The sequence below is a fragment of the Peromyscus californicus genome, unplaced genomic scaffold, assembly GCF_007827085.1.
Source record: "Peromyscus californicus insignis strain IS unplaced genomic scaffold, ASM782708v3 Scaffold_4__1_contigs__length_199733344, whole genome shotgun sequence".
NCBI classification, from domain to species: domain Eukaryota; kingdom Metazoa; phylum Chordata; class Mammalia; order Rodentia; family Cricetidae; genus Peromyscus; species Peromyscus californicus.
Window position 1 is genome coordinate 5,276,118 of NW_026294562.1, and position 23,101 is coordinate 5,299,218.

Below are 23,101 nucleotides of genomic sequence, written 5' to 3' on the forward strand. Positions count from 1 at the left end.
GCTCAGATGGGAGAGTATCTTAGTCCATCGTTCTGCTGTTAAGGCAGAATGCTAGAGATGGCACTTTGTGAAGGAAGAGCTTTGTTTTCTCACATAATTCTGAAGGCTGGAAAGTACAGGGATGTGCAGCTGCATCTAGTATGGGTCTTGTTTTGCACAGGATGGAAAAGTGTAAAGAGGAATGGATGTATGTAAAAGAGAGAAGGAGCACAAGGTGGGCCTTGCTTTATATTAATAACAGCCTGTTCATGGTAAGGAATCCAGTCCAAGAGGCTGAAATCGTGTGTTCATGAGGACTCTGCCCCAAGAAACAAACACTTCCGCCTGGCCCTACCACCCCCACTACCACCGCCTACTGTTGAGGAATTAAACCTCAGTATAACTTTCAGTGGGGGTGAGTCATATCTAAGCATAGCAGGGGTTAAACAGTAAGCTTATAGTTCATTGTGACAATGCTCAGGGTGAATCTTGTAGTCACAACAGAGAGTGTTCAAAATATTTGCCAGGCAGATGGAGCATCCAAGGCTCCAACCAACTTGAATATTGTTGTGTGTAAATAATTGGAGATTGACATTGGCGAGTGTCACCTACAAAAGACCATGGCAGGCTGGTCGCAGAGTCACTGGAAACGAGAGTGCTGCTGAAAGAGACATCTGTGGTTTTCAGTCACATCTTCTACCCAGGCAAAGCATGCACAGTGGACACGTGAGCCCTGTGTTCCTGCTTTATCCTTCCCAACCAGGATGAAGTCATGCAGCTCTGCTCAACAGCTAAGCATAATTACCTGACAGGCCCTTAAGAGACCATGGAGTGCCAGGAGGTGGTAGCACACGCTTTTAATCCCAGCACTCGGGAGGCAGAGGCCAGTTCCAGAGGTAGTTCTAGGACAGCTAGGGCTGTTACACAGAGAAACCCTGCCTCAACAAAAACAAAAACAAACAAACAAAAAAGAGAGACCATAGACTGAGTAAAGTGTGGGAGCTGGCATCCAAGTCACCCACTTAGACACGTTATAGGAGAGGTCTTGGGAAGTTCATGGTCACATGCACAAAGAGACAGTAAGAGTTAGAACTGAGCTTTGGCTTAAACGGACAACAAGTTGTTATATTTGAGTAGTTGTAACCCAAAACCCTATGGTAGTCAATGATAGTGGTAGAAGAGGAGAGAGTTAGACCCAGAGCTCTTTTTACCCTGCATTGTACTTCTCCTGCTGCTTACACTGTCTCCTCACCATATAACCAGTGTCACCACCATCACTGCCACCACCACCACAACCATCATCACTCCTACCATCACCACCACCACTGTCATCATCACCGTCACCACTACTGTGACTGACATCGTGACCACCATCCCCACCACCATCAGTCACCATCATGGCTTCCATGGATACCACTGTTGCCATCCATCATCACCACCACCACCACCACCACCATTGTGTTCTCATCATGAATGTGTGTTCTTTACATGTGATGGTCCCTATTCTAAGCATATTTCTGCCTCTATATTAATATTCATCACAACGGTTTCCTCAAGGAAAGTGAGCCCTCAGGGAGGTGATTTAACTTTCCAGAGGCTGCCCGGCTGGCAAAGGGCTGCTCAGGTTTGAGTTAGGCTTGTCTGGCTCTGTAGCCCATACTTGTTTGTTGTTTTGCCTCTGATCGCCTCTGCAGAAAGCATAGATGGTGTCCTCTCCTGCAATAGCCATGCACGGGACAAAGTTTGGTAAAAGACAGTCCTAGAGGCAAGAGAGTAGGAAACAGCACCAGTATGACCTTGGTGACACTGACTTGGGGCCACCTTTCCAACAGACAGATGGCCTTACCCAGAATGCTGAGTTTCTGAGAGCCTGAGAGGCTCTCCCACACTTTCATATAACTCCTGCAAGAACAGCCTTTAAACTATGAGCCTTGTCTTGTTGCATTCAAGGTTGAATATAAGAAAGGGTTTGAGGAGAGTAAGACCCACTTTCACCTGCCCATGGACATGGTAAACCTCAGGCATGCTAAAAAGGCTCAAGCTCTCGCCAGCGACCTTGACTATAGGAAGAAACTGCATGAATATACTGTGCTGCCCGAAGACATGAAGACTCAGTGGGCCAAGAAAGCCTACGGGCTCCAGAGCGAGGTGAGTGCCCGCCAGCCGCTGGCTCCTTGCACCCATGAAGCTTGCCATTAGATGCACTCTCAGAGTGATTTGAACCTGTTCGTGAGTCCATTGTATAATGCAGAGAACTAGGAAGAACTAGAGCTGCCCCAGGTCCAGGGAAGAAGATGAGAGAAAGAGCCAGTCAGGATAGTAGAGACTCAGGATGGGGCAGGCTCGGAGCCCGTGGGAAAGTCAAGATGTACTGGAAACGACACGAGCCAAGGAGAAACGTGTTGGAAATATTGGTCCAATGATATGAGACACTACTTTCGGTCAGTCCAAAGTGTTTCAACACTAAGGTAGAACCTGCCCAGCTCAGTCATAAGGGGGACCCAGTGGTTTTACCTCCCAAAGAAAGACCTGCTGAGGATAAATGGGGGCGCAGTTTTCTGGGAAGACAAATTTGGATTTCCCTGACTTTTCCATCAACTTGGTCATGTCCCTGTGTGTATGTGTCACATGAGAGCTTGGTGACATTTCTCTTGCAGCTGCAGTACAAAGCTGACCTGGCATGGATGAAAGGGGTCGGGTGGCTGACCGAGGGGAGTCTCAACCTAGAACAGGCCAAGAAGGCTGGACAGCTCGTCAGTGAGGTAACCTGAGTGTCTGTCCCTGGCCTCCAAATGATTCTCAACTCCCGAGTCACAGAGTGCTGCTTCCCTCCAGTGCCCTCTTGAACCTCCAGGGCTTTATTCCGAATGTGAATCAAAGGGAAGACACGTCTTCATGTCTGTACCTGAAATGTCCCCTGAACTAACTCCCCACCCCCTTAAACTTCCTGTAGGAAGCTTTTTGGTTTGTTTTGGTTTTGATTTTTGTTTTCTTGACACAAGATCTTCCTATATAGCCCAAGCAGGCCCTGAACTCCAAATCCTCCTGTTTCTGCTTCCTGGGTGCTGGGATTACAGAATTGTGTCACCATGCCCAGCTCTGGGGAGGTATTTTTAAGAAGCTTAACAATTTATTTTAAGAAGCAGTCTTTTTAAAATGGTTTTTAGAGACAAGGTTTCTCTGTGTAGCCCTGGCTGTCTTGGAATTGGCTCTGTAGATCAGGCTGGCATCGAACTCAGAGGTCTGACTGCCTCTGCCTCCTGAGTGCTGGGATTAAAGGTGTGCACTACCACCACCCTACAAGTAGTCTTATTCAGAGAATTTAGTGTAGAAAGGGTAGCATAGTATACAGATAGAGCAATCGAAAACCTGAAAAACTCAAAATGCTCCAAAATTCCCAACAATTTGAACAGGAAATCACAAAGTCACATCATGACATTTTGTATCATACATTAAATTATTGAAACTATTGCATGAAATTGCCTTGAGGTTATAGCTATCATGAGGTATATATGCAACATAAATGAGTCTAAATTGGAGTCTTATCCCCAAAATATCTCATTATATACAAATATTCCCCGCAAACCAACCAATGGGGAGAAAAGTCCCCTGAAATCTGAAAAAAAAACCTTCTCATCCCAAGAAATCAACCTTTCTGACAGAAATAACATGGGACTCAGAGTCTGGCATTTGTAGTAGATGTCTGCCACACTCTCTGGAGACTTGGGCGGAGTCACTACACCTGTGGACCCTCTTCTCATGTGAAAATGAGAAGGCTGAGTAGAGATACGTCCAGGCACGTGGTCTAAGCCTGTGCATTTGTTTATGACTTGGGGAGCTGCTTTGGCAGCAAGCAGAGAGGGACTTTAGAAGGACGTTTCATGTGGAAGTGTGACTATGCCAGGAACTTTGTTTGGGATCTTCAAGGGGATTCTTGCTTCTGGGCCAGGAAGGCTGAGTCGGCACATTGCAAAGAGATTAAAAAAAAAAAAAAAGCCACTGTTTATAGATGCAATAATTCAGTCCCTGGTGAGGCTGATTGATCACTTTGAGTGTGTTGTTCACGGTGCAATGAATTGGTCACTACTGTCCTCTATGATCCTGCGGTGACCCTGTTATCTTTCCTATCGTCCCATCTTATACAGGGGAAATAAACTTATGTCACTTTTTCCACTCACAAGCAGAGCTACTTAGACCTCAGTACTCAGTACTTTTCATGTGACTCAGTGACTCCTTGGTAATATCTCATCCCCAAACACATGCTTTGTTATTTATTCTCATTTTTCTACCTTACTTACTCTCAAAGATATATTTGATCTTAAAATATGTAGATAGGAAAAGAACAGAACATCACCTGAGGCTCTCATACCTCCCTCCTTGGAGACCTACTGAGATCTAGGTAGAACAAGAAGGACACCATCTTGGATCAGGGTGCAGTGTGAGGAGGGTCCAGGAAGTTGTCCTTTCAGCCTCAGAGATATGGGTGACTGCCTCACTTCCTGTGGTGGCTACTGCGTTTTAAACTTTTGAGAGGCAGTTTTTTTTTTAAATCTCTTTTACTGTTTTTTTGGTGTGCTATAATAGTAGAATGCACTCTTAGCTCCAAAGTAAGTCCTTAGGATTTCACTGGGGCCTGCACTATGGTGACTGGGAATTTCCAGAGACTGAAGAGTCATGTGACTTCCCTCAGTTACATGGCAAGTGAGCTTTCCCATCCAACACAGGAACTAGGGAGGAAAGTCAACAGTCTCTTGGAATATTGTCTCCAGAATTTTTTTTTTTAAGACAAGAAGGGTTTATTTTAGCTTAGGGTTTGATGGTCCAGTCTGTCATGGTGGGGAAGGCATGGTGGCTGGGGCAGGAGGCAGCTGATCACATGACACCCACAGTCAGGAAGTACAAAGAGATGGATGCTGATACTCAGTTCTTTTATTATTCTGATGATGATGGTGATGATGATGATGATGATGTCTGGATCCTTAGTTCCTAGGATGATACCATCTATACTCAGGGTGTACCTTCCCACTCCAGTTGGACCCATCTAGAAATACCCTTAATAGCACACCCAGAGGCTATCTATGCTACATTCCAATTCTACATCTCAGCAGGTTGAAATGAAGATTAAGCATCTCGCCTGAGTTGGGGGAGGTGGTATATGATTTCTTCTGAACTAGACTCTAATGCTTGTAGTAAGCCTTCTCTTACATCTGTGTTTTCCTCTTGAAAGAAGGGAATTTGGCCGGGTGGTGGTGGCGCACGCCTTTAATCCCAGCACTCGGGAGGCAGAGCCAGGCGGATCTCTGTGAGTTCGAGGCCAGCCTGGGCTACCAAGTGAGTCCCAGGAATGGTGCAAAGCTACACAGAGAAACCCTCTCTCGAAAAACCAAAAAAAAAAAAAAAAAAAAAAAAAAAAAGAAGGGAATTTGAGGTGTCCAATATTCCCATCACTGTTTGGTCCTCAAAATGCTGCTTCTGCTGATGGCACTAGAAGTTCTGGGGCACCAGCTTGTGAGCTCCCTACACTGTTGCTCCAACAAGCCATCCACAGAGGCTGCCTTTCTCATCTGTTTTGGCAACTCCAGTGGAAAAGGCAGAAGAAACAATCCTCAGGAAAGACAAGAAGTCCCTGTGGGGAGACAGAATTAGCACATTTGAAAGTTTGCCAATTAGTTACTGGCTGTGGAACAAAGACAGACCTCAGAGAGACAGAATGGCATATGACCTCTGACCTTCCACCTGTGGCTTTGGTGCTCCTCTTTCATTAGTTCCTTGGATAGTCATGGGGACATCATGGGCAGCTGTCCTGGAGAGGCCCCAGCCTTGTATGCCACGCGCTTGGGTCACATGGAAAGGATGGCATTGAAACATCTGCTCCACCTCAGGGTGACAGAGCTTCCTTTATCACTGTGCCACTGGAGGAAGAGGGTCTTGGGTCTGTTAAGTGGTATGCCAAGTGAGGGAACTGGAAAAGGGTGGAGGTGAGATTTGAACCTGCCTGTATAGTTTTAACCACGTTTGCTCCACTTCCCCCTCTAATGACAGACCTTGATTTGGGAGATGGAAACACCCCACTATACACAGTGCAATGCAGGGTTTGCTGAGATGCACCAAAGTTCTCATCCGTCACCACAACAAAAGCAGACTCATGTGAAGCAGAGGCAGGAGGAGACCCGAGGCTTCCTGGCCTGCCAGTGTAGTGTAGGAAAGCTCCAGGTTCAGTGAGAGACCCTGCCTCAAAGAGTATGGTGGAGAGAGATGGAGGAAGACACCCAAGATTGACCTCTGACCTCTACATGCATATACACTCACACATATATGTACACTCTTTTATAGATACACACACACACACACACACACACACACACACACACACACACACGAGAAAAGACAACTTCACCACAATAGGCTGTGAGGCTCTGTTTTAGGACCTGCAAGAATGCCTCTCCCCGCAAGGAAATGCTCAAGCCATAAAAAGTACAAAAGCATGTGTGCATGTGTATATCGTGGAAGGGGGCAACCCTGTCCTAACGCTACGGGGGTACTTTTTCTTTGGAACTAGAAAAACTACCGGCAGAGGGTTGATGAGCTGAAGTTCACCAGTGTGGCTGACAGCTCCCAGATGGAGCATGCTAAGAAGAGTCAGGAGCTGCAGAGTGGGGTGAGTCCCGGGTTGCCCTCTGGATGCCACCAGTTTGCTGTGTCATGGGCCTGGGATCTCTGGGGACAACAGCAAATGCAGCACAGGCATGGCTCAGGAGTCAGAGATCCTCCCTCAGGAGGCTGGACCTGGCGTGCCTCAGGCCTACATCTGCAGACTCATCACTAGCCTCCCTGTTACACACACCCTGCTTCTCTGACTGTCACCAAGATAGACTGATATGCGACCTCTCTTGCTGCCTGTATTTCTTAATGCCTCCTTTCTGGTTTCTCTTTATTCTGTCCTTTATCCAAGACTATAATTCTGGATTAACAGAGAATTATGTTGGGGGAGGATTTGCTTTTGGCTGTGTGTCAGTTGAGTTCAAATGAGGGAGTCACAGCTCGAGGTGCCATTTGTATGGTGTGCAGACTGCTGTCCAGTCCAGAGCCACTCCACTGATAGCCACGGTCTGGTCTTCCTAGCCTTCCTTCCCATGGGCCCAGCAGATGCTACATCCCTCAACCCCCCCCCCCCCCACATACACACCAGAAGGGCTGTCAGAGGCAGGGGAAGCCATTGCTTACAAACACAGCCTGAGGGAAGGGGAAGGAGGAGAGGAATTGAGGTCTGTTTCCGCGGAGAAGCTGGCCTGGTCCCTGCCCACTTCCTGGGCTCAGTTCCTCCCAGCGCAGGAAGGTTGATCATGGAGAGGGAATGTGCTTCCTGCCCAGCCTACTTTGGAGTCCTCTGGGTAGGGGTGTAATCTTTGATGTTCACAGGCGAATGTAGATGGTAAAAGATTTGGGAGGCCAATGGTGATTCTAGGATAAGATGTGGAAACAGAATACCTGGAGGATGTTTATGTTGATCTCTGCCCCTAAACATTTTTTTTCCTGTGTTGTCTCTTAATGTCTGTCCTGGTTTTATGCATTTGGTTTTCTATATGTTTTTGTTTTTTGAGATGGGGATCTTATTCTACAGCCCAGGCTGGCCTCGAACCCTCAGCAATCCCCTGTTTCAGCTTCCCTAGTGCTAGAATTAAGGTATAAGCATGCATTTCCTTTAACTGACTTATACTATTTCTACTATGAGGTACGATATTATAATCTGATACACAAATGCAATGTATAGTGATCACATCAGGGTAATTAGCATTTCTATGTGATTTCTATGGGCTGGGAACCTTTCATGTTCTTGGTATTTCTCTTAAGAGTGCAAAATTAATTGCTGTGGACCATGGGTGGTCTACATATGTGTGTATACATATATATGTGTACATATATGTGCTATATAACAGAACTACTTCCCAACAGTTGTATTTTTGTACCCATCATGCACCCCTCTCTATTCTTCCTAACCCCTGTCCCCCTTCTTGCCTTTATTTGCTACTTTTGTGAGTCTCCACAGATGAGTGACATCATGTGGTCTTTGTCTGTGCCTGACTTACTGTATTTACCTCAATGTCCTTGATTCCATCTAAGTGGCTCCAGTTGTGGTGGGTGACCCACATTTCTCCTCCCCAACTCTGCTCTCTCTCATCAGGTAGCTTACAAAGCCGGCAATGAGCAGTCTGTCCATCAGTACACCATCAGCAAAGATGAGCCTTTCTTCTTGCAAGCCCGGGCCAATGCTGCTCAACTCAGTGAGGTACCACAGGAGGAGTGCGCAGACGTGGGCTGTGCTCTCCTGTGTCTCTATAGTCACCTGGTCATCAAACTACCAGCCACATTGGTAGCGTCTGGTTCAACTATAGTATATCTGGCCATTCCAGCAGATCTGGTTCCTGAGCAACACTTTGGGGAAGAGGAATATGACCGTCCTAGCAATGGCTGGCAGGGGTCTTAAGTTACTGAATAGGTCCTGGTGGGTGGGAGAGTGGTTATTCTAAGAGTTGGCATTGAGGGGTGGCAGAGGGACACCCAGCTGTTGATTGCAAACCTTGGTCCTTAGTGTCACCACTTACGGGGTGTGTAACCGTAGACCAAATCTTCACTCTTGGACGTCCATTATGAAGTGAGGCTAATCCCAGCCTTGCTTGCAGGGTGGCCGTGAGACTTCAACAAGTGTGTACGCATGATGTTCTTCAGAAGTGTGCACGGTCATGGCTCCCTGATGTGACAGTGTCCGTGCTTGATCCTCCTGTCCCTCTGTGCCTATTCTTGGCTCTCTATACACAATGTTCCCAGGTCCCTGTAGTCCTGACCTGGGACTAGGCAGGAAGGAGAAACAGAAGGAGGGGCAGAGGCTGAACTGATTCCCTTCCTGAAAGGAAGGCAGGCCTTCCAGAAGAAGGACCTTAAAATCTGGAGGCAGGGGATCGGCATGGGAGGGACAAAGGCCCCAGGGGCTGGAGGCTGGAGGCTGGAGGCTGGCAGTGCGGGAGAGAGTCCTGCTGAGCCTGTGGCTGAGTCCTAGACCCAGAGAACAGACCTTCCAATGCTGTGCCGTGGAATGTTGCTGCATCTGAGATGTTTGTGAAACTTCTGTTTGTGAGGTTTTCTGAGGTTTAATCCTCGCTTCTTCCAATGGAAGTGCTATGTGCTAAAGGCCTGCAGGCAGGACAAAGGCCGGCGGGTTCTCAGGCTAGGGAAGGATGCCATTACTGGTGCTTTTTAGAAGGGTTTTCAGAGTCTAGAGGAACCGTCTCACTAGGATAAGCACTGCTTTCCTGCATCTCCCCAGACACTGTACAAGAGCAGCTGGGAAAGGCAGAAGGCAAAAGGGTTTGAGCTGAGACTCGACTCCTTGACATTCCTGATGGCCAAAGCTAGGAGAGACCTGGCCAGTGAGGTGAGTCCCTCAGTCACACACATACACAGGCATATACATACTCACACTAAACCTTAAAAAAGAATATAAAAATGGACTGAGTAAAGGTAATAGACAAGAATTATGAAATAAGATACAAAGCTAATTGTTTTTCTAGTTTTAATTCTGCTATAGAGTTGTTTGTTTGTTTCAGCAATGGATATGTGAATAAAATATATTTGGTACTGAAAACGTAAAGTTTAATACACAGCTCCACAGCTTCTATTCCAAATGCCTGTTTTAACTGTATAGGAGTACATTGAGCTGTATAGGCTTTGGATCTGGATGTTTTGGTGTGTGGCATTTTTACTTAATTGCAAGTTATTTTTATAATAAAGTTTAGAAAAATAAAAAATAAACCAAAGCAGCATCACACACACACACACACACACACACACACACACACACACACACACACACAGAGGTGATTTTAAAACAGGGCTGGGGACATGGCTTTGCAGTTAAGAGTACTTGCTGCTCTTCCAGAGGACCTGGATTCAATTCCTATATCCATCACACTATCTGTAATTCTAGTTTCTGAGGACCAGATGCCTTCTTCTGGCCTCTGGGAGCTCTGCATGCTTGTGATGCATAAATGTCTATGCAGGCAAAACAGCCATAAACATAAAATAAAAATAAGTAAGTCTTAAAACATACAAAAAATTAAGAAGAAATCAGGAGCATGAAGCCTCAAGCGGAGAGAGAAAAGAGGAGGTCTCACAGACATGTGGTGTCGGCCTGTTGTGGCATTTAGCATCAGTGTGATATTTCATTTATCGGTTTGATTAGAGGAAGTGCATCAGTTGTCGAATAGGACTCTATCAGATGGCTTTGTGTTAACCCTCATGCCCACGGTTAGAAGCCTCCCGGCATCTGGAGGAGACTGACCCATGTTCCTGCTGTGTGGTTTACATTTAGGTGAAGTACAAGGAGGATTACGAACGGTCCAGAGGGAAACTCATCGGAGCACAGAGTGCACAGGGAGACTCACAGATGAGCCACTCTCTGAAGATGTCTAAGCTACAGAGTGAGCTGGAATACAAGAAGGGCTTTGAGGATGCCAAGTCTCAGTATCATGCCTCCCTCGACATGCTCCACCTTGCCCATGCCCGCCAGGCACAGCACTTAGCCACAGACGTAGGCTACAGGACAGCGTCACACTACTTCACAGCTCTGCCCACAGACATGAAGGTGGAGTGGGCCAAGAAGGCCTATGGCCTGCAGAGTGATGTAAGTTCTGAGCCTGTGTATACATGCACTCATGTGCACGCGTGTGCGTGCAGTGTGTGTGCGTGTGTGTACACTGTGTGTGTTTGTACAGTGTGTGTTTACAGTGTGTGCCTGCAGTGTGTGTGTGTGTATGCATACAGTGTGTGTGTGTGTGTGTGTGTGTGTGTATGCTGGGTTTTGTTGTTGCTTTTGAAATCTTTGTTTCACCAGATCCTTTGGGGTAACAATTCATGCTTCTGGGGTAAATATTTATGGATCCCTCAGGGGAAATGCTCTTACTTCCTCCTGGTTAACTGCTCATCCTATGCTGACTTGAAGTTGTGTACCAATAGCCGGAGAGACAGAGCTCCTTTTTTTGGAATTCTGATTGACATATGTTTTAGGTTTCTCTTTGATGCTGGAGTTGAATACTTTGGTGTCATCCCCACATATGGTCAACTATGAGAGTGTCACTGACATCTCATCCCAGCTCTAATGGCTCCCATTCTTTGAATGACCAGCTTGTGGATCTTCAACGGCCCCTCGCCCTCCTCCTTGTACCCCTGTCCTGGTGCTGCTTTCTCTCTGGATTTGGGTGATTCTTGGAAAAAAAATATGTGTGAGTGGGTCAGCTATAGCCAGGCTGCTACACACAGCTTTCTCTCTCTCTCTCTCTCTCTCTCTCTCTCTCTCTCTCTCTCTCTCTCTCTCTCTCTCTCTCTCTCTCTCTGTGTGTGTGTGAGAGAGAGAGGGACAGAGACAGAGAGAGATGATAGGATGGTTTTAGAGAAAAGTTTCCGTTTAAATAATTTCATTAAAACTACTCATTCCTAGCTAGTGAAGAGATGAGAACTCTCCTCCATGCCCCATGGGGACGGGAGGAAGGAGTTGGCACCGTGGGAAGACCCAGGTTTTATGAGAGTCTCTCTCTCCTACTTGGGTTCTGTTTAGGCAGCCACTGTCTTCACCCCTGTGTGCCATTCTAAACAGGAAAACTGGTACAGCAGACGGGGAGGATGCTTTTGTCTGGAGGGGAGACATGCGTCCCTAATGAGGGCCCAGGTTGACTAAGCACCTTCCGTGTGCCCCAAGTAGTGTTGGGTAGGGCCCAAAGCCACCGTCTACAGGGAGACCTCTGATTAAAGGGGGGACTGCTTTGTAGATTTGGGGGCCTCACCCACGGCTCTTCAGAAACAGGTAAGACAAAGTGACATTTAATTTGACTCAGCTGGCACCGAGGGCACATTGGGAACTGTTAACAGCCCTTTAAACGTCTGCGCAGTGACAGTGGCCCTGCCTTTCTCTCTCTCTTTCTCCTTTGTCAGAACCAATACAGGGCAGATGTGAAGTGGATGAAAGGCACAGGCTGGGTCGCCACCGGGTCATTAAATGTGGAGCAGGCGAAGAAGGCAGGGGAACTCATTAGCGAGGTGAGATTTCCTGACAGTGTGTGTGATGGGGCTTGGCTGCATTAGGCGTGCGGCATTTCTGTATAAAATTAAACTAATTTCCACTCAAAAGGCAGAGCCACATGAAAGGCCTCCAAACCGGGACGAGGGCTGGTAATTAGAGAAAAGCCACGTACCAAACATACCCCAGTAGGGGCCATGGAGTCCCAGCGAAAACCAAGTGGGTGACAAGTGATATTATGTGTAATAATGACAACCAAACAGAGCTCAATTGCTGCCCACCCCTTACCTCTTTAACGAGGCGGCACCGGAGAGGTGATGAAAAGACACGTCGGTGGCACCCGGACAGCCCTTTCATAACCACACACACGCTTCCCCTCTGTTGCCACAGTGAAAACGGTTGTGAATATTCACAACGCTGTCCGACACAGTGACATAGTTGGTTCTTTCTTGTGGGAGGGACGTATCCCTTCTGCTGTTTTTAAATCTCACATTTGTCAGTGTCCTCAAGGCAGTTCTGTTTATGAGAAGAGCCTTCCACCCGCGTCCCTGGGCAGCCGCACTGAGTGGCAGTTTTAAAGACTGTGAGGGCAGGGCAAGGGTCTGCCTCAATGCCTGCCATTAACATGTTGTCTTTCTGATGGTATGCTCCATCTTAGAGGATGCTCAGGAGCATCTCTCTGGCCTCTAGATGTCAGAATCACTCTCTGCCAGAGGTGGCGACCTGAGAGGCTGCAGACATTGGCAGATGCCCTCTGGGGGGCAGAATTGCTGCTGCACAGAGCACCTCTCAGAGCTGTGGCTGGAGGCTCCAGCTTGTCAGAGGACCAGCACCATCAAACTCTCCAAATTGCCCCTCACTATGCCTGTTGGGAAGGACTGTGTCCGGAAGCAAGTGAGCATTTCATGGGCTTTAGGTAGACTGGTCTTTCTGGAACTTTCTGGCCAGGAAGGAGCCCTTAGTGTGCATAACCCTGGAAGACTTTAGTTTTGACCGTGAGGCTCCTGGGATGATGTTTAAAGAGAGATTCTTATTGATACATAGTCAATGCAGAATGACTGCAGCCACGTTGGCTTTGCAGCCACGTTGGCTTTGCAGCCACGTTGGCTTTGCAACGCCCTTGCCCAGTGTTGCAGTCTCCCAAGGGATTGTATTCTAGTCACCTTACATGTTAGAGGAAACTGCAAAACTTGCCTTGTTCCCACTGACCCAATTTTCAGAGACCTTACTCAACACTTAAGACTCAAAGAACCTGAGACCTCAGCATGGTCAATGTTGCCCTGTGTTTAGTTAGAGAAAGGCCCTCTCAGGAGCTCGAACATGAAAAACTATGGGAGCAAACGCTTAGGTTCGAGGATTAACCGTCCCACAGCATCGAGCCCTTTCATAAAGGAGGATCTTCATTCCCTACAGACTGCTCCATGTGCAGTGTAAACTTCCAGATGGTTCCTTTCTGCGTCTAAGTCTGGCACCAAAGAACTGCAGAGGGAATCATTTGCCCCACAGTGATAGAACTTTGCCACACCACTTTCCCCATTTTACAAACTTTCTCAAGAAATTCGTTTGTTTTCTTAACATCTTTCTTCAGACCAGTCTTCAAACTGTGTATTAGGTGAGATATTTTTTAACAACTTTCCCCAACTATTTGATGTTTCTAGGTTCCTGTCAAATTGGGCTAATTAACTTTCAGAGAGAATACCAGACACTGTGGAAAGAGGCACAAATGCATATGGACATGCTCACACATACATATACACATGTATACATGCATTCACTCATACACACACGTATATATACATGTATACATGCACTCATGTATATATGCACATGCATGCATTTACACATGTGTAAATGAATTCACACATGCATACACATGTATACATGCATTTACACACATACATGTATACATGCATTCACACATAGACAAAGACATACACACACACACACACACACACACACACACAGAGGCACATGCACCCCTGTGGTGTGGAGCAGGAGTCATTAAAACTATTCTGTGAAGCCCCAACTTTGCAGATTACATAGTCTCTGTCACAACTAGCTGAAGATGATTATAGACAATATGTCAGCGAATGCACGTGACTGTGTTACAGTGAGATGTCATTTGCAGAACACAGGTGGCTGACCAGAGTTAACCGTGTGCAACATAGAGCAGCATGTACAAAGCCAAGCAGACAAATGGGCAGGTGTCTAGAAAATAACATGATTTGGGGAAAAATAAACCCCACTATATCATTAAAATTATAATATTTCAGGCTCTGAAAAATTGATTAAAAGAAAAGGGAATGAACTTAATTGTGTTATCCAAAGTTCTCCAAAATGAGCCATCTAGATTTTTGACAGCATTTACGTTTTCTGTTGCTTTGTGTTTTGTTTAATACATATCTTCCATGTTTTCCAAATGCTCTGACAGCTCTTTTCGATGATGATGACGGTTTACTTTTCCTTATTGTAATATCTTTGAGAATTACCACGCATGTTAAAGGAACCTTGTTCTAAAGTGGCTACACCCTGCATGTTAAATGCGGTTTTGGCTGTGATAATGCCTGCCAAGTCCTTTGGGGGAGGAAACAGAAAGCTTCAATCAATAAATGTAGTGGGAAAGGCACTTTCTTGCCAAACTAAGATATGTAAACAACTGCAACACAGCATTTGAAGCCTCTAGAAAGAATGACTTTGGAAGTGTGTACCCTACAGTATTTTACTGGTGTAATCTAATTTTGAGATGTTGTCTTTGCACTGGGTAGAAATACTTTAATGTTAATTGACATGAGGTTATTCTTAAATTGAAACAAATATTAACCTGAAGGTACCTAGGATATAAAGATGGAGGAAGCCGAATAATAATTATGTTCACAAATTCACCTCTAATCTCAAGCAACCTGTGATTTTCTCTTTCAAATGGCATGAAAGAGCAGCACAAAATTCACGGCTTTGATCTTTTCCTGCTCAACAGAAGAAGTACCGTCAGCATCCAGATGCTTTGAAGTTTACCAGTATTAAAGACACTCCGGAGATGGTCCAGGCCAGGATTAGTTATACCCAAGCAGTGGATGTAAGTGATAATGTATATACATTATGACTCCGAGAGTGGGCTCTCTTTCAGCGGTGTGATTGAAGCAGAGGGGATCTCAGGCCTGCTCCTTCTGTCGTCCTGAGGATGAAGGGTCCCCTTGTCTTTTATGAAGCTCCCCTCGGCAGGGTTGCTTCCTCATTAGGATGCAAATGGGGCGTTCCTGGACTCAGCGTGCCAAGTGGGGCTCTGCACCCCACTGCCCCCGATGCCTCCTTCCTTGCATTTGCATAGCTTGCAGATTTGTGGCCACAGGGCCTTTTTCCCCTTTTCCTTTTGTTCCAAATGTTGTTTTCAGAGTTAGAACTTTGAGTAAAATTCTGTCTAATTGGAATGAGGAGGCCGTGCTTGGGGCTCTTTGGGATCTGAGGGCAGGGATTGACATTGTGTTCTCATTTTCCCAAGCTTTTAAAAAAATGATTTGAGTCTGATTGTGGATATTAGCCTGACTTCAAGCTACTTCCCATATTCTACATATTTCAGGAAACCAAGATTTGACCCATGCTCAGTTCACTAGTGACTGAATGGAACACTGAGGTCTTAAAAAGACTCCCCTAAACACAGGAGTTAATTGGCTGCTATTACTGAGCAAAGTCTGCAGATCTGTGTGTAAGACAGACTTGGCTTTGAAATATCTTAAAATATCCAACTTCTGACACACAAAAATATTTACAAACCTTGGGGATCCAACTTTCAAAATTCCCTCTACGGCTTTATAGGAAATTCAGGTTGTGTCTTTCTATAGGCACCCCCCAAAGGGCCTGCCTGGGTGCTCTTCAGGCTGTGAGGTGGCATGAGTCCTGTACTTTGGTTTTGGAATTGATTTCCTGTTTACCTGCTCATTAGAATCTCATTGCATTTCTTGAAGAAGAAAAACACTTGCTGTGTCCTCACCCTAACCAACTCTAGGGGGCGCTGCTGTGATATGTAGAACCTTGGGCATGTCTGATGGGTGCTGGGATGGAAAAACACGATTTAGAAATTTTCTTAGGTGGTTTGCTAACTCTGTATGCCATCTAGCAAACTCGTAGGCTGCCCAAAGCTCACTCCAAGTTCTGGGAAAGGAAACCTGAACTTACTGGAGGGATATTGATTAGGTCAGGGACCCCAGATGTGGGGAAGGGAAGAAGATAGAGGTGGGCTTGGAAGCCTCCCTGCAGAATGGTCATTGTCAGTGCACCTTCTGGGTCCCTAGTCCCTATTGCATAGCTCGAGGTGACTAGTCATGTGAGTCAAGAGTGGCCAGAACTCATTTTCCCCAGTTGATGCTTGTCTCAGCGGTGCTTAAGAGTGTAGCATTGGTGGCGGGAAAGTTTCCATCCGTCATGCTCTGAGGTTGGAAAGTCGAGCAGAGAGTGACATGAGTGTCACTGTGCCAGCCGTTAGAGATCTGGGTGGAGGCAGGGTGCCGTGATCAGGTCTCTACAATGATTCAGCAGCTGCAGGCCCTCTGTATCCTGGAATACATCGTGGCTGCTGGCTGCATAGGGGAGGCTCAGGGTGTAATGCAAAGTCCTCTCTTGACCCACAGAGGTTGTATAGGGAGCAAGGAGAAAACATAAAGCACCACTACACGCCGACTGTGGACTTGCCTGAAGTCCTGCTGGCCAAGCTGAACGCCATGAACATCAGTGAGGTGAAACTTCTGGAGGGATACTGGGTTCAGAGACAGGAGGGTGGGGTGCCCTCATGGGCATGCATGGTGCCCTGCACTGTCACTGTGTTGACATTTATGGCTTCTCTGAACAAGGGAATCCACACTTGTGTTTGCACTGGGCCCTGTGAATGATATAGCTAGTCCTGTGCAAGACCCAAGCTCACTGAGAAGACAGAGACAGAAGCACCCGCCTTCCTGCCAGGTCCTTTGTAGATAGGAGCTGAAATGCGGAAGCACCTCAGGAAAGCTTGGTGTAGCTGGTGGCTGTGCCAAGGACACATTCGGGGACTTAAACTCTTCCCACTCAGTCGTTTCTATAAGAACCCTTCTGTCCTTCCTGGTCTTCAGTTGAGGCATTTGGCTGTTCTCTAACTTGTGTAGTGAGCTGTACAAACACACCCTTATGCCTTCATAACCCACTGAGCTTGCTGCTCGGTAAGATCTAGGTCTATCAGACTCCAAAACCTTTGCTTTTAACCAGCCCCCTCTACAGCTTCACCTGCCAAGGGTGGGTGGAAGGCGGGAGCTGACTCTTGGATAATCCATTCTAAGCCACAGTGATATCTAACCCCCAGATGGGGCTGTGGGGGGCAGGGACCCACTGTAAACTAGATTCCTGTTGGAGAAAACCAGAATTTAGGAGACCATCAGATTTGTGCTTGTCTCCCTGCCAGTCACGCTATAAGGAATCCTGGAGCCGACTTCGGGATGGTGGATACAAGCTGAGGTTGGATGCCCTTCCGTTCCAGGCAGCAAAGGCGTCGGGTGAAATAATAAGTGATGTGAGCATCCAAAATCCTGTGACAACTCTAATCTAAACCTGTTTGCAGTTCTTTTACCTCTAACTCTTGCCTTCTTTTGCCTGTGGATATAATATCCTCTCCTGTCCGAACTGACTGTGTTAGGGCAACCTGATAATGACCAGCGCGAGAGAGTGCATCTTACACAAAAAATTCCCCAGCCTAGGGCACAAAGCCAAATGCCTGACTGTAAACATGGAACCTGGGCAGATGAAATGCACCCTCCACCAAGAGTTTCCATAAAGCTGGCCTGTGAAGAGCCCACTAACAATGCCTGCACCTTCTCCCAGCTTGGGCCGCCCAAGTGCTAACGCTTTTCCCGTTTCAAATAGGAGCCCTTTAGTCATTGGGAGTCTTGCATATGAAAGAATAGACTTTTTGACAACTCCTGCGCGGTTTCTTTTAACTCACCCAGTTACTGTCAAAAGAACAAAACATTTTCGCCCAGTACCCACCTCTTCCATTCTGTGTCCCTTGTCCCTGAGCCGTCGGTCTCTCCCGCTCTCTTTCCCTTTAGTACAAATACAAAGAAGCATTTGAGAGAATGAAAGGACAGATGCTTGGCTCCCGGGGCTTGGAAGATGACCTCAGCCTCGCACACGCAGTACACGCGACCTCGCTTCAGAGTGGCGTAAGTGGGAGGAGATGGAGGGAGCTGTGGGGCCCACCTGACGATGCTCCTGGCACGGCCTCACGTTGCCAGCCTCTTGGAAGTGGGTGATGCTTCTGTTGCTGATTTGCTGTGTACAGTTATGAAATCACTCCTGGGTCTCAGCTTCTTCCACCATAAAATGAGGTTGGATTTGTGTGGCTCCTAGTTCTTTTCTGGGATGGGCATTCTTGGATTTGGATTTAGGTGGTCTATGGGATGTGTTTGGCCTGCAGAGATGTGTATGTGCGTGTGTGTGTGTGTGTGTGTGTGTGTGTGTGTGTGTGTGTGTGTGTGGTCTACAGAGAGAATTCCTGCAAATGTGTAGAAATGGAAAAAGATTTATATGAGAAGTTCTAGGTTGCATGTTATTAGATAGACTGGATTCCTGGAGGCTACAGTCAGTTGAAGTGTTTCACAGTGGAGATGTGGAGATGGAGTATGTACTTGGCCAGATATACTCACATGCACACACACACACACACACACACACACACACACACACACACGTACGCATGCACACACTCACGCACACACATGTGCATGCATGCGGGCACACATACACACGCACTCACACACACACATGCATGCGGGCACACACACGCACACACGCACGCACGCATGCATGCAGGCACACAACACACACGCACTCACGCACACATGCATGCATGCGGGCACGCACACGCACACACACATGCATTCATACGGGCACACACACCTCTTCATTCTTATTTGTGCTCACATAAATGTAGGCACCTGGTTTGCTACTCCCCTCTGACAGTTAATGTGATCCTGTGGACTCTGGTACACATATGTATACACAACCTCCTTGCGCATGTATGAGGGATAAATGTTAGGGGTGAAAGCTGTGCCCAACATGTTACAGAGGTCTAGCCTATGTGTTATCTCATTCAGCTGCCAAACTGTCACTCCAGGATCTCCACTTTACATTCATTCTGGCTTATTGATAAGGAGGTCAAGTCGGAATGGTTCAGTCCCTTGCTCAGAGTCAGCTAGAAGGAGGCAGGCTCCGGCATGGAGGCAGTGCGGCTCTCTCTCTCTCTCCCCACCTTCCTCTCCCTCTTTCCCCTCCCCCAGCTTCATTTGTTCTCTGCCACTTTTCTGTCTCTCTCCTTTTTCCAACTGAGCTTTCTGTCTTGGGTTGCTGACCTCTGAGGATGGAATTAGATGGAGGCCTTGGCCTTGTTCTAACGGTGAGGATACAATCAACGACACCAGAGTGGGGCCTTGGGCCAAGTGGTTGGGTTGAAGTGTCAGAGGACAATGGGGACCTGAATTCAGAGGACTGCCAACTTCACACAGTTCCTCCCCAGGCTGGTGGGGCTGGAATGGGCTTCTCCCTCATCTTTCAGGATATACGTTGGGCTTAAGGGATGAATATCTATCCTCAGAACTGGCTTTTCAAACAGCCGGCTACTCCTGCCGGCTCTAAGATTGACTAGGGCATCATGTAATGTTTGATGAAGCTCTTTGCCAGGTGGGGTACAGGAGATACTTCAGCAGATACTGGGCAAAGGTGGAGCACAGGTTGCCCAGGAGCGTTCTTGACACTCTAAAATGGGATGATCTAGGAAACAGAGCAAGGGAGTCATTGGCATTAGATGTCTCTTGTCTGTGTTTTCCCCTGGTAAGGGAGCCATAACCCCCGAACCCAGGCCAGTGACTTCCAGGGACCAAGAGTTTCAAAGTCAGGAGCCAGACTCAAGCATGCTCATTAGGTCAGTGTCTGCAAGGAGGGAGTAGGGCCTGCATCGTGTCGCTGGTGGAGGGACAACAGCATCAGAGTCGCTCTCCCTGATGGTCCTGTGCAAGTAGTCGCTTTGAAATAGTGGCTGTCGATCTGTCTGCCCCTCTAGGTGAATTATAAGAAAGCCTTTGAACACTCAAAGGCTCACTTCCATCTGCCGCTGGACATGGTAACCTTGGTGCATGCCAAGAAGGCTCAGACCCTGGCCAGTGACCAGGACTACAGACATCCGCTCCCCCAACACACATCCTTGGCAGAAGACCTGAGGCTGAGCTGTGCCAAGAAAGCTCACAAGTTGCAGAGTGAGGTAAAGAGCCCGGGCCTCTCCATCAGGGCCTTCTCCTGGCAGCACATATCACAAGGCAGGTCCCTCAAGTTCCTTTTGACTCCATGAAGCCTCCAGAGGTCAGGAATCCTAAACTCTTCTTAGCCTAAGAGCTTCCACACAGTCCTAATGCACAACTAATTACAGTGCTCAAGTGAGATCATCATGTTCCTTGAGTATTTCTGCTGAATTCAAAGCGTTGAAATGACCTCATCTAACCCTCATAATATCCCTGCATCAACAGTCCTTACTGTTCAGAAAAACTGTACAGGACACAAGGAGGGAAATGCCACATGGGATTTCGGGTTTTCAGGATTTCCCGGTTTTGTCCCCGGTCTCAGGCTGAGTGGAAACCCTTCACTCCTCTGGTGACATGTCCAGCCCCCAATACCTGCTCTGGAAAGCAAGGAGGCAGGCACAGGAAGTTAGACAGTCTCATGTTCCTGCAGAAGTGAGGCGTGTCCTACCCAAAGACAGCAGCACCCTTGGTACCTGTCTTCCTTCCCAGCCTGCTGGGTTTGCCTCTTCCAGGCATGTGCAGGCAACAAGACCCGTGGAGGAAAGTGAGACCTCTGTCTTGGTTCAACAGTGTGTGCAAGGCAAGCAGTGCTCAGATGTGGAGTCTGTCATCCCTTGGAACGCTGAGTGACATGCGCTGTCAGGAACCTGAGTGCAGCTGTAGGGATGAGGGAACTGCCACACTCGTCTCAGGCCATTTGTCACTTATGCAGAGCCCTGATGCTTACCCTGTCTGGTGCTGTGGTGACAATTGGAAGGCAGCACACCCAGGGGGTGCTTTGCTGGCTGAGGGGAGTAGATTTGGGGACCCTTTAAACTGTCATTCCAAATCACTCAGGTGGTCCTTGCTTTCTCATGCAGGTGTGGACTCGAATGAGTCTTTGCCAAGTTATTTTGGATTAATTCATTAGTTCTTCCTTAACCCATGATTAATTAATACCGCCCGCTGCTGCTGGCTTTTGTTTGAAAGATCAGTTAAACCATTTGTACATTTGCCCCAAGACACCTGACTTTCTAGCCACAATCCTCTCCAGCATTTATGGTTTGATAGCCCACATTAAAACAAAAATCCATCCGGCATCCCTGTCACAGCTACTCACAGAGAAGTGACAGCTGAATGATTTCCTTCTGACCCGCATTTTCCCCAGATGAGCCTTTACTGAGAAGCATGTACACTGTTGTTGAGCGGCACCACATCTGTCCAGACAGACCGATGGCTGCCTGGAGTTCTGGATGTGCGATTTCAGACAACGTCCCAAGACCCTGACTTCTCTGCTTCTTTGTTCAGAGTTTGGCTTTTCTGATGTTTGTGTATTCCTTGTAGAGTCTGTACCGTTCGGACTTGAACTTCATGCGTGGCATTCCCTGTGTTATTCCTGGCACACTGGAGATTGAAGGAAGAAAGAAAGCATCTGAGCTCATCAGCGAGGTAACACGGGACTCCAGAGTGGGTGATGGCAGTGTGGGAATCCATGGCAGATGTCCCAGTGGATCTGTGTCCCCCTGCTCAGGCAGCTGGAGGTTAAGCTGTCACCTCTTGCCTGAGGTACTCATTCTTACTGGAGTTTCCATTCAGACCATTTGAGAAAGCTTGCTGGGGACTGCGAGATGGCTTAGTAGATGAAGCTCAATGAGCAAGTGGTGAGGATCTAAGTAATGATCCCCGACACTTACCAAAATAGCCAGATACCATGGTGTGTATCTGTAACCCCAGTTCTCTGGAGGGAGGCAGGAGGATCCCTGGATCTCACTGGCTAACAAGTCTAGCTGAATCAGTGAGCTCCAGGCTCAGGGAGAGACCAGGAGTGGAGGGTGGTAGAGGAAGACACCCAACATTGACCTCTGGTTTTTATGCACATACATGCACGCATGTGCACACACACATGCACACACACACACACGTACACACACACAAGAATATCAAGTCAGTTCCTCTATTAATACATAAGACTAGTTCATGAGCTAGTAAGATGTACTTTTTCTAGGTCCTTCAAAGGGCAACCCTATGGTACAATGGAAAGCAGGCAGGTTTTGGAAACCAACAAATAAGGGATTGAAATTCTAGGTCAGCTCTCATTTGCTTTGTGACCTCAGCCTAGTTACCTGTCCTTTCTGATCCCTGCTTCAAAATTAGTCACATGGGGTTACACAGAACGCCTCGGTTTGGCTTTGTAAGGACTGGCACTGATTTAAACCCAGTGTTTCTCTGACAGCTGTGTTTGAAATGGCAGCTGTGTTCTTGGTGATTTCTTGATAAAAAATAGTCACAGAATTCTAAGCTCTCTAAGTGCACGGGGAGCCTTACTTATCCCAAGAGGTGACATGCGTTGATGTTCATGGTGGACTCAAGGACAGGGATGGAAGTAGTGGGAATAGTTGGATAGATGTTTGGCCCCAGTCAGCAAGCTAAGGGTGGACAGTGCCCTGTGGGAGCTCAGGGGCCCTGGGCTCAGCATTTCCAGAACAGTGTTTGCATCGAAGCTCTTCATAGCCCATGCCCATCAGAGTCCTATGTGTATCTTCAAAGAACCCAGAGAGGCTGGGCTCTGCCAGTGGCTTTCTGAGTCCTGGTGCAGGCAGGTGGGGTGTTTGTGAGGGGTGTGTGTGTGTTTGTGTGTACCCAGGGTCTAGATGGTATTCCTCAGGAACCATCCACCTTGCTCTTTGAGGCAGGGTCTCTCCCTGTCTAAGCAGGCTGGCCAGTGAGCCCCAGGGATCTGCCTGTCTCTGCCTCCCTGGTGCTGGAT

At 47.4% G+C, this 23,101-nt stretch overlaps 1 protein-coding gene and 1 long non-coding RNA gene across 8 annotated transcripts in view; one reads left to right on the top strand and one right to left on the bottom strand.

The window, feature by feature from the left end:
• Positions 1 to 18,164, bottom strand: part of LOC128125268 (uncharacterized) — a 48,245-nt gene extending 30,081 nt beyond the window's left edge. For 2 of the 3 annotated variants that reach the window (XR_008223122.1, XR_008223123.1), the window contains exon 1: positions 18,050 to 18,159. This is a non-coding gene — a long non-coding RNA (uncharacterized LOC128125268). Of the gene's footprint in view, positions 1 to 18,049 lie in introns of all 3 variants that reach the window. The other variant, XR_008223124.1, reaches the window with a different exon arrangement.
• The window catches only part of Nrap (nebulin related anchoring protein), a 71,544-nt gene that overhangs the window by 30,051 nt on the left and 18,392 nt on the right, over positions 1 to 23,101 (top strand). For 4 of the 5 annotated variants that reach the window (XM_052762433.1, XM_052762435.1, XM_052762434.1 and 1 more), the window contains 13 exons: positions 1,930 to 2,127; positions 2,637 to 2,741; positions 6,539 to 6,637; positions 8,162 to 8,266; positions 9,302 to 9,409; positions 10,346 to 10,657; positions 11,962 to 12,066; positions 15,021 to 15,119; positions 16,669 to 16,773; positions 17,469 to 17,576; positions 18,112 to 18,225; positions 20,121 to 20,318; positions 21,679 to 21,783. In XM_052762433.1, coding sequence (XP_052618393.1) covers positions 1,930 to 2,127; positions 2,637 to 2,741; positions 6,539 to 6,637; positions 8,162 to 8,266; positions 9,302 to 9,409; positions 10,346 to 10,657; positions 11,962 to 12,066; positions 15,021 to 15,119; positions 16,669 to 16,773; positions 17,469 to 17,576; positions 18,112 to 18,225; positions 20,121 to 20,318; positions 21,679 to 21,783 — 1,761 coding nt within the window. The remainder of the gene's footprint in view (positions 1 to 1,929; positions 2,128 to 2,636; positions 2,742 to 6,538; positions 6,638 to 8,161; positions 8,267 to 9,301; positions 9,410 to 10,345; positions 10,658 to 11,961; positions 12,067 to 15,020; positions 15,120 to 16,668; positions 16,774 to 17,468; positions 17,577 to 18,111; positions 18,226 to 20,120; positions 20,319 to 21,678; positions 21,784 to 23,101) is intronic. The other variant, XM_052762438.1, reaches the window with a different exon arrangement.